This window comes from Mesitornis unicolor, unplaced genomic scaffold, assembly GCF_000695765.1.
Source record: "Mesitornis unicolor isolate BGI_N332 unplaced genomic scaffold, ASM69576v1 scaffold6447, whole genome shotgun sequence".
Taxonomy (NCBI): Eukaryota; Metazoa; Chordata; class Aves; order Mesitornithiformes; family Mesitornithidae; genus Mesitornis; species Mesitornis unicolor.
The window spans coordinates 35,695-45,903 of record NW_010195621.1 but is presented as its reverse complement, the minus strand read 5'-3'; the positions used below and the strand labels follow the sequence as shown (position 1 = coordinate 45,903).

General features: G+C 39.7%; 1 protein-coding gene across 1 annotated transcript in view; it reads left to right on the top strand.

Annotated features, from left to right (window-relative positions):
• Positions 1 to 10,209, top strand: part of LOC104543544 (macrophage mannose receptor 1-like) — a 31,031-nt gene continuing 20,822 nt past the window's right edge. Inside the window, exons 1-11 of the mRNA XM_010188181.1 lie at positions 1 to 65; positions 1,369 to 1,763; positions 3,012 to 3,185; positions 4,142 to 4,306; positions 4,606 to 4,722; positions 5,657 to 5,800; positions 7,148 to 7,330; positions 7,516 to 7,670; positions 8,544 to 8,657; positions 9,167 to 9,282; positions 10,082 to 10,209. The exon at positions 10,082 to 10,209 is cut by the window's right edge and continues 39 nt beyond it. Coding sequence (XP_010186483.1) covers positions 1 to 65; positions 1,369 to 1,763; positions 3,012 to 3,185; positions 4,142 to 4,306; positions 4,606 to 4,722; positions 5,657 to 5,800; positions 7,148 to 7,330; positions 7,516 to 7,670; positions 8,544 to 8,657; positions 9,167 to 9,282; positions 10,082 to 10,209 — 1,756 coding nt within the window. The remainder of the gene's footprint in view (positions 66 to 1,368; positions 1,764 to 3,011; positions 3,186 to 4,141; positions 4,307 to 4,605; positions 4,723 to 5,656; positions 5,801 to 7,147; positions 7,331 to 7,515; positions 7,671 to 8,543; positions 8,658 to 9,166; positions 9,283 to 10,081) is intronic.

Sequence of the window (10,209 nt, the reverse complement as noted above, 5' to 3'; positions counted from 1 at the left end):
ATGGCTGTCTACCTGCTCCTGATTTCTCTCTTTTCCTTTAGTACATCTCTTCAAGTGTCTGGTAAGTTTGGTCCTCTGCTGAATAAGGAGGCTTGCAAGTTATTTCTCATGCTTTCCTGACATCCTCCTTGGTGGACAGCAAGTTTAGATCTGCTGCTGAGAGGAAAAGAAACGATGCTGTGTCTGCAGCTTTTCCGTGCAGGAAAAGCTAGAGAACTGCGGTAGTCCAGTGCTCCTGCTGGAATGGTGGCAGAGACCAGCCAGCACTGATCTAATCCATTACAGGGAAGTTCTGTGAATGTTTTTGGGTGAGACCAAGCTGGCTTTAACCCATCCTCTACTAACCTTCCTAAGAACAACTGCAGTAGGAGACCTGTGCCCAGGGGTAACGCCACCTGGCTTGTTCAGGTCTGCAGCCTTTCAGACAAAAAAGTCATGGAGGCTGTTCAGCCACTCCCTGGTAACTCTGAGGGCTGGGAGGCTGTGAAGCCCCAGTTAACTATTCCACCCCTTGCAAGAAGCCTTGGGTGTCAATAAAGCTCAGTGGCACAGCAGAGTGAGTTGGCTGATGTTGCTGTCACTTAGTGGGGAGTTAAGGAATGCAAAGTGAGCTGCAAAAATGGTCAAGGTTTGGAGCAGGCTGAAGTTGTGCTCCTTTTTTGGAGTTTATCTTAAGAAACAAAACGTTGTTGTGCAGTGCCTCACATTTCTATTTACAAGTATGGCTATTAATGGCACTTAGAATACTTACGTAGCTTAACTGTGCTCAGAACTGAAGTGATGATGCTGCAAGTCGTGGCTTCCCTCCTGAAAAACTCACAAGTTGAACTCTGTGAAGAAAGGACCTTTTGCACAGTCGCTAAAACTTTCCAAAATAATTAACCAGAAATGAAAAATAGCCCACTTGCTTGGTGAACTGAAAACCACACTGTCATTCTGGGTCAAATATAAAAATGGTTGAAATTCGAGCATGTAAAACGTTTTTAATAGTTTTAAAGCAAAAAGTCCTTTTACTTGCAAAATTAAAGCTTGTTTAATATGTTGTGTGGTCGTGGAACTTTGAAGAAGTCATGAAATTTAATAGAGGTCATTTTTGAATGGTGTTTTAAGAACAATGTGCTTTAAGGAGGGATGTGAAGAAGAGTAATTTCTCTTGAAAGAGCTATATTTTCAGCTTCTGTGTTGCATCTTAAGAAGATTGTGATGAATGCCCTTCATACTGATGATGAACTTTCCTTGGTTTCTTTCTCTATATACTCTATATATTCAGGTTTTTGCTGTAGCAGACAGTCAAATCACAAGTAACTGACTTATCTGGTATAAAATCTCTCCTCAGGTGTTTGAATTCTCATTTTATTTTGTAGATAGCAGAATATTTTCCATTTATAATGAAGACAGCAAGCTCTGCGCCCAAGCTCAGAATTCCAGCTCAGTTATAACTACTGCTTGTGATGAGCGCAATGAGTTTCAAAAGTTCAGGTGGGTCTCTGCCACGCAGCTGCTGAGCGTGGCCCTCAAGCTGTGCCTGGGAGTGCTCACCAAGGATGATGAAGCTGCCATCACATTGGAATCCTGTAACAGGACAAATGAGCTCCAGTGGTGGGAATGTGAATACGAGGCGCTTGCAACCCACGGCAAGGATCTGTTTTTCAGCTATGGCAAAGGAAAGGGGAAGAAAGTCAGGTTGTCCAAATTACTGGGTAAAGGGAGCACATGGAAAATCCATGGAACTGCAGACAGCGTGTGCTCCCAGCGCTATGAGGGTGAGTGCTGAAAATTAATCTTTATTTCTAGGTAACTTGGCTGCCTCTACTTACAAAGCATTCCTCCATCTGCTTGTCATGCAGCAACCTTTTTCTCAACATCAGTTGCAGAGCTGACTACAAATATGGTGTAGAAATGCAAGGCAAATATAACTTCAATTCTGCATAACTTGGAAAATGCAATTCTGTCAAATGAAAGAATAAAATGACAAAGGCCTGTGGCATAGTCATAAGTGAGAGTGAGAATTCTGTTTGTATAGCAACAGTGGGAGGAAATCTATGACTGCTTCAAAATGTGTCTGATCAATCTGTAGGAGAAGTAATGATTGATTTATATTTAAATAGTTATTGTTGCTATGACTTGGTTTGCCTGTGTATTATCTCTAAGAAGTTAATTTCTGGTTTAAACAGATGTGATCTACTTTTAACAGTGTTCACCTGGTGTTTCCCAGGCCCAGGAAGGAGAAAAGTAGGAAAAAGCAAAAATAAAACCAGTGTTTTAATGGTTTAGGATGCAATAACGCCTAACATCCTGATGAAGGGACACTGGAGAGACAGATCTCCTTTTCCTGAATTATTATCCCTCTTGGGCTGTGTAGAGTGGGCATCCAAGCTGAAATGTTCAATGTCCTTTCTAGTGTGACACTGCTAGGGAATGAAGTTAATAACTTCATTATTGGGGATGAACAGGACGAAATTTCTGCCATGACCTACAACGGTTCCAGCTGGAATTAGGTTTCTCATAATTTTGTTCAGATAGCAGCAAATTAGACTGCGTAGAGATGGAAGGGTCACTTCCCAGCAGAGACACTTGCAAATTTAAGATGTAACTTCCTCATGAAGACCAATAAAAATATTCTGATAACTCCTTTTCCAAGTCTCTTTAACCATACACGGGGTGGGGAAAAAAAGATCATAAACATCATCCAAGAACAGAAGTACGTATGCAGTGGGAGAAGCTGAGTCATGAGCATCTCTGAGACAGTAGTCCAGATAGCAATGAAAAGAAAAAGTTAAACAGAAATCAATGTGAAGGCAAATTAAGGATTGTTTGAGAGTCTTAATTTTGAATATCTTGCCATATTAATATCTAATTGGTACAACAGCCTTGGAAAGCTTGTAGTAATGGAGTGCTGATGTGTTGAGCTCTTGCACAACTCCGCTGTATCCATAGAGAACTGCCTGTGAGCAGACACTGTGCTGATCATCTGATACTGACTGACTATCGCCTTGTGTTTTTCTACATAGATATCTATACACTGGGAGGAAATGCTTTTGGTGCACCTTGTGTTTTCCCTTTTAAGCTCAATGGTAAATGGTACACTGAGTGCATCCCTCGGGATGATGATGCAAGCACCTCCTGGTGTGCAACTTCTTCAGATTTTGATAAAGACCAAGTTTTTGGAAATTGTCCAATAAAAGGTAATTTATTTATAAAGATTTTTGAAAAGGCATTATGCAAAAGTTTCACTCAGCCTCATGGTCAAAATCTCCTTGGGATGTGGAAACAGTCTTGGACAGCGAGCTGGATTCTAGCTCTACCAGTTCACTGCTGAGCCATATAATGATAAAATGAGGTGTCTGCTCTTCACTCTCACTGTTTCTCCAGCTGAGTCCTACAGTGTTCCTGAGACTGGTATACATGGGGAGTATTGTGAGGGTGGTGACTGGGACTGATAGGAAAAAGAAGAGAAAACTCCTACGACTAAGTGACAAGAAAGGGAAATGAAAGGCAGAAAGTAGTGCAAAGGTTGAGTAAGGTGAGATAGGGAAGCAGGAGACAGTGGTGCGTCATAGGATGGAGCAGAGAACAGGAGGGCTGGAGTGAAAGGAAGGGGGCAGGATGTGGGCAGTGACCTTCATCTGCCTTCAGTGCTTTGGTGCTCCTCACACTCACAAATCACCCAAAACAGCTTTCCAGTAACCCCAGCACAAATACCCTACCCCTTCACCCACATTTCATAGCTGATTGGAAACAATCCTTTCTGAAAGAGCATAAGAGCCGTCCCAAGGTGAGAAATGGGTGTGGAGACCAAGATTTTCTGTATGGGGAATAGGGAAATATGTGTGAATATATCAGTGAGTGGGTTAATGTGGACTGAACTGTGAGAGAAGTAGAACAGGGTGAATCTAGAAAAATTAGGTTTGTAAAGATAAATAATTCCTTATATTAGTTATGTTATGTTATGTTATGTTATGTTATGTTATGTTATGTTATGTTTTATTAATATTGAATGGACAAAGTATATATGTGGGACAAACTGTGTAAAAACTTAGTAAATCATGCAGTTGCATAGTTTTAGTCTGCAATGAAGATTTTATTTTCTGCGTTAGCAAGTATGATTATCTTGCCAGGTTGTTGCTATCATATTTTATAGACACCATCCACAAAGACCTTTGGAAAACAAACCCTGTGACAGAAACTCACTATCAGATAAACTCAGAGTCACTTTTGACATGGCACCAAGCAAGAAGAAGTTGCCAGCAGCAGAATGCAGAATTGTTAGCTGTCACAGACCTTCATGAAGAAATGTATTTATTAGGTAAAGTAAAAAAATCCAACGAATTAATACATATAGTTAAAATGTAGGTCGGCTCCAAGAGCTTTAACATGGATATTTATATTTACCGGGTGAAAATAGGACTTCGTGACATTCTTAAAAAAGCCTGTCACTTTCTCATGAAAAAATGTATTAAAATAGAAGAAAAGATCTGGTCTATATTAAAAAACCTACACTGCTTATTTTTCTACACTTTAAATTTCTATTTCAAGTTGTATTAAATAACTTACAAAATCAGAGGCACTTAATAACTTGACAGTTCATTTCTTTCGGCCATTTAGGGCTCACGAGTGACCTGGGTATCAATGTGAAGCTCTGGACTGGTCTTTTCAGTGCACTTGACAGTGGCTGGCAATGGACTGGGGGCAGACCTTTCAGATACCTAAACTGGGCTCCAGGTAATTGAACTTTTCTGAAGTGGTGATCAACGTCTGCCCCAAAATTTTCTTCTCTTCCCCAAATTCCTGTTGCCTAATTCCTTTGGCTTCACAGAATTTTCACAAACTACAGGGGATTATGGGAAAGCTAAGATATTACAGTAATAGGGATCACACCAGAGATGGAATGTCATTAATTCTGAATTTCCTAGAAAAAGTAGGTTGCTCATCCAAGAAAAGAATTAAAAACAAATGCCTACACCTCATTCTATTTTTTTTTCCATCCACAATTTTTTCATCAGACATGTTACTCAAACCAAAGGAAAAAAACTCATGAAACATGATGTGAAGCAAATGTTAAGAGACGAGACAAAAACTAAAGAGAAACATTGCAATGAAAATATTTTCAATTCTTCTTCTCAGTTACTGCTTACGACATTTATCTGACGTACATTATCTTAGTAAGTTTACACTATCTTCTCAGGATCTATGTCACTATCTTGCATGTTGCCATATTAAATGTTTTCATAATAGCTGTTGTGACTACAGGGAAATCCAAAGATTGAGCACTCCCATGACATGAAATGTGCAATTCATGTCTGGTGTTAAACAGTAAGGGATGTTGCGTTGTTTGCAATACTACCATCCCATAAGGAATTTATATAAAAGCTTTATTTGTATACAGTTTTTTCTGTATGCTGCAGTACTTCAAACACACCAAATTTCTTCTTAAGCAGTGCATGGAAGAAGAGAGGCAAGTCTCATGTTGGTAATGTTGGCCCTCTTGGCCATCCCAGTGGTGCTCCTTTATGTCCTGTCTCGGGAATTATCACTCTAAAGAGTAATATGCCAGTGGCTTTGCAGCTGCAAGACTTGCGCATTCCCGCCTGTGATGAGGTGAAAATTCTCAGTGTTAACAGAGGGATTCTCTGTATGTTGCTCTTCTTTCTGAAAGGAAATCCTTCTGTAGAATCTGGAAAATTATGTGGCAGCTTCCAAGGTAGAAATGGCAAATGGGAAAACCAGGTTTGTGATCGGAAACTGGGATATATCTGCCAAAAGAGAAACGCCTCCTCAGATTCCTCCAATATTGCCTCAGGTAAGTTGGTCAAAAAATAAGGCAGTGAGTGAGAAATACTGGGAGGGTGCCATATATGAAATGACAGTACATTGTCCAAACAAAAGGGTTACACTTGTTGACCTGCGTCAATCACTGAGAAGATTACTTTTCTGTCTCATTTTAAAGATGATGTCTAGATGTAGTTCATAATTTTGAAAAGATCCCAGGGTACTAAAGAAAGCAAGATTATGTGTTTAGTCATATTATCCAGACCACAAAATACTGATGAATATCCTGTGTTCTGAAAAATACACTAAAGATGTGAGCCAGAGTTCATGTTCCTCCTGCTCTTTTTGACCCTTTTTGCTCTATTTGGAAAGAAAAAAATCAGATTATGGAGCTGGCACCTTTTCCCAATTGAATTCCCTTTCTGTCTGAGGCAAACTAGGTCTTACCTATTTGAAGAAAATGGTGTGCAGCTACTTCACCCGGGAATTCCAGCTTGCCACTAACTCTACAGTAACTCCCTCAGCTACATATAAACTACTATGTAAGATTATTCTCTGGCTTGAGGGATGAATGGCACATCATAGTTGGCATCCTGTACATTCTGGCTGCATCCAGACAGCTTACTGAGAATGGTTTCTGAACCATGCTAACCTGCAAACCGTGCCTGGGTGTTGCTTAGGGGAATGCAAGTTTGCACAGAACAAAGCCATGCCCAGGAAGCACTGTACAATGTGGTCAATCACATGTCAGCCTAGGGTGCACATCCTGCCCTCTTTAGTTTACTGTGTAAGTGCAGACCATGTGAACCTCCAAAGCAGTGGAAAATGGTTGGCCATGCTAAATTCACACCAAGAAGCAGCTGCTGAAGGAAGTGTGCTGCATTTCTGTGCAGCTGGGATTTCTGACGCATCTGGTATAATGTAAAAGTGTCTGGGCTGTCTGAGGTATGATTTGGACTGGGCAAGAGCTCCAACTGGCCGCCAAACACCTGGTGTAGCCAGAGAAAAAATATACAAAAATCTCCGAAGTTCACCAGGATAAAGTTCCTGCATAGGAAAAGAGGTCCTTTTCTGTAAAACATGCCTATATGCAGAGCCTCACTGAAGGGGATTTAACACGGAGTCATACCCTGCAAATTTGTATGCCAAATTACTTAGAAGCTATTTCATTCTGCAAAAGAGTTTTTGGGTAGCTCCCAGCACAGTTGGGATAGAAAAATCCGTTTTGTGCTCTTTGTGATCCTCAGACTTTTGCTTCTCTCTTCTGCCAGTATGTGCTCCAATATTTCAAATTCCTGCCAGTACAGATCTTTTTCTTTTTTGGCTGAAAGAAAGCACTGAACAGGACTGTTCATTAATTGTTTGAAATATTTTTTAGGTGACTTAAAGCCTATTAATTGCCCCAGGGGATGGGTGGCCTATGCAGGTCATTGCTATAGAATTTACAGAACACCCAAAATATGGAAAGAAGCCCAGTCTTCCTGTAGAAAAGAAGATGGAGAGCTGGCCAGTATTCATAATATTGAGGAGTACAGTTTTACAGTGTCTCAGCTTGGGTACAGTGAGTATTCCTGCAGGTCACTTTTTTTTCCCTGAAATTATACTGTTCCTATTATTTATTTAATCATTGTAACCATGATCTTAAATGTTTTTCAAAAAAGTCTTTTTTCAGTCAAAAGTGGATGTAAGATGTGATTGTTCCATTTCAAGACATACATGTGCCTACAATTATATTTGTGTTCCCAGAGCCAGACTATGAGCTGTGGATTGGTCTAAATGACTTCAGAGTTCAAATGTATTTTGAATGGAGTGATGGGACACCTGTGACTTATACCAAATGGCATCATGGAGAACCGACCCACACACAGAATAAGGCAGACTGCATTGTTATGAAGGGAGAGGTAAAAATCCCTTTCTGACTTTCATGCTTTCTCCTGTCTTTCGTAGAAGGGAAAACATTTGTGACAAAAAAAATGAAAAAAAGTAAAAAGGGACAAGGGCTTTAAAGGTTTTTATGAACTTGGTTTAATTCAGAATATCTTAGTGTGTAGGAAGACTGGAGACTAGATCTACAAAGGTGTATGGTGGAGCACCAGAAGCAAGGCACTGCACTGAGACTCAGTCTGCTTTGCAGCTGTTAAACAATAACAGTAAATTTCCCATCTGAAATTAGTTGAAGAAACTCATTATTCACATTCAATATGGCTGATCATAGCTGCATAGTATGAGTCTTGGAGCACGGACTTTCCTGTGTTTCCTCTAAACCACCTAAAATATAGGTTTATTAGAGCTACTTTAGAGGTTCATATTACTGGAGGCACAAAAAATTAGGTACAAAAAAATCTATTTTGTATTAGCTTAAAATGACTTACAATACTATGGAAAAAGTCTTAAAACAATACATTTTTCATATTTTCTGTTTACTTTATCCAGCATTTCCTTGCTATTGACATCTAGTTATATGAAGACAATCAATACTATGCTGGGGAGAATGGAGGGGAGCAACATGTTTTCTTCCTGCTCCAATCAGCCACTGAACATTTAATACACTCAACCCTCATCCTCACAGCTCTGAGAAAATGTGGCAGTCACTATCTTTACTGTGTTCCCTATTGGGGGGTTTTAGAGAAAGCATCAGGGTAAGGATGAGAGCTGAAATAGCCTCAGTCATACAAAGAGAGGAGGGTTCTCTCTGAGGATGGTGAATATTCCTGTTGGATCTGGACTTTCTCTAGATTTCACTACTCTTTGTGGTTTCTTCTTACCATGCTCAGGATGGATCCTGGGCTGACAGTGCTTGTGAAACAAAACTCGGTTACGTCTGTAAAAGGAAACCTTTGGCAGAAGAATCAGGGGAAGCTGAGGTTACTTACCCAGGCTGCCAGAAAGTAAGTGTAAAACAAAAGCGGTGAAAGGTCTTTGCATCTTACTTTCACTCTGATGATGGTGAGTATCACAGGAGTAAAGCATTTTGACTGCTCTTGGTGAGGCCTAGAAAACTGTTAATGTATGTACTGATACTTCATAGACTAATAGAGAAATTTTTTATTTATTTAACCAAAATGTTGATCAACTTCTTTTTTTTTCCCTCCCTTCCATGCACACTCCTCTCAGCTCTCTCCCAGTGCACAAGTGATCACTTCACCCACAAAAGCTGCTCTCTGCAGAGCATATCAGTGTTTTTTCATGCTGTAACTCACTGGACTTGGGTTGCACACAGCCTTCTCAGTTCAATCAATCAACTACAGGGGGCAGGAATATTTGAGCTGGCTGTTTTGCAGATTGTTTGTATGGATTAATTTTGACTTGGGGTGTGGTACTAACATGGCTTTTGGAAGTGTACTGTGCGGCGCAATCTGACAGCCAGTTTGTGCATCTCTGCTGTTGACCCTGGCAGGGCTGGGTGAAGCACGGCTTTTACTGCTACTCCGTGGGCCAGCTACCAGCAACGTTTGCAGAAGCAAAAAAAATCTGTGAAGAAAACAAAGGTTACTTGGCTTCTGTAAGAGACAGGTATGGAAACAAAATTCTTGTCCTTTCATACATGCAACCAGGATGGAAGAGCCAAACAGAAATCTCTTCTTACTTAGCAGTTTTTCATAGTGTCTAACATGACACCACTCCTTTGCTGGAAAAATTTATGGTAGAACTGAAGAAGTATTACAATACACATCAGGGGCTTGTATGCCATCAATACAAACATTCAAGACATTGCTAATACACACTACACTCTTGTTGACTCTGGGAATTAATAAAATTGAGTCAACTTCCCAACACCCCCAAATTTGTTTTAAAACTTATTAAACTAAAAATAAACAGAAAGACATGGAACTATTTCTTTCTCCTGAATTTGAGCTTTTCAGTCTGTTCTTTGAAACAGGCAGATCTGGAAAGTTACTCTTTTTAGAATAAAAGTAAAATATTTCCCCCCCAGACTAACAAGTTTTAAAGATATAGACCTTATCATGAAGCTCAGTAAAACACTGTAGTACTTATTTATACAGAATTAATAACATATATGCATTAACATAGGTATTGCTTGACTTGTTTTGCTCATTGTGCAGTAGAATAGGAGAATAGAATCACTCTAAATTCTAAACATGACTTACATTACCCAAATGCAAAATAACAATTAATTTGTATGACAATTAGAACTATAAAGGTCAGATCATTATCCTTGCTTCACTCCATATTCATATTTTCCCACATATTAACAGATCACATTTATCAGATTTGCTGCAATGGAATGTTTGAAGAAATTAACAAATTATGATAAAAAGTAATACATCAGCTTGGTACTTATTCTTCACAGATATGAACAAGCTTTTTTGACTTCTGTAATTGGATTCAATCCAGCAAAGTATTTCTGGATTGGTTTCTCAGATGTGGAGGAGCAGGGGACTTTCAAGTGGGCCAGCGGGGACGTGGTCACCTTCACTC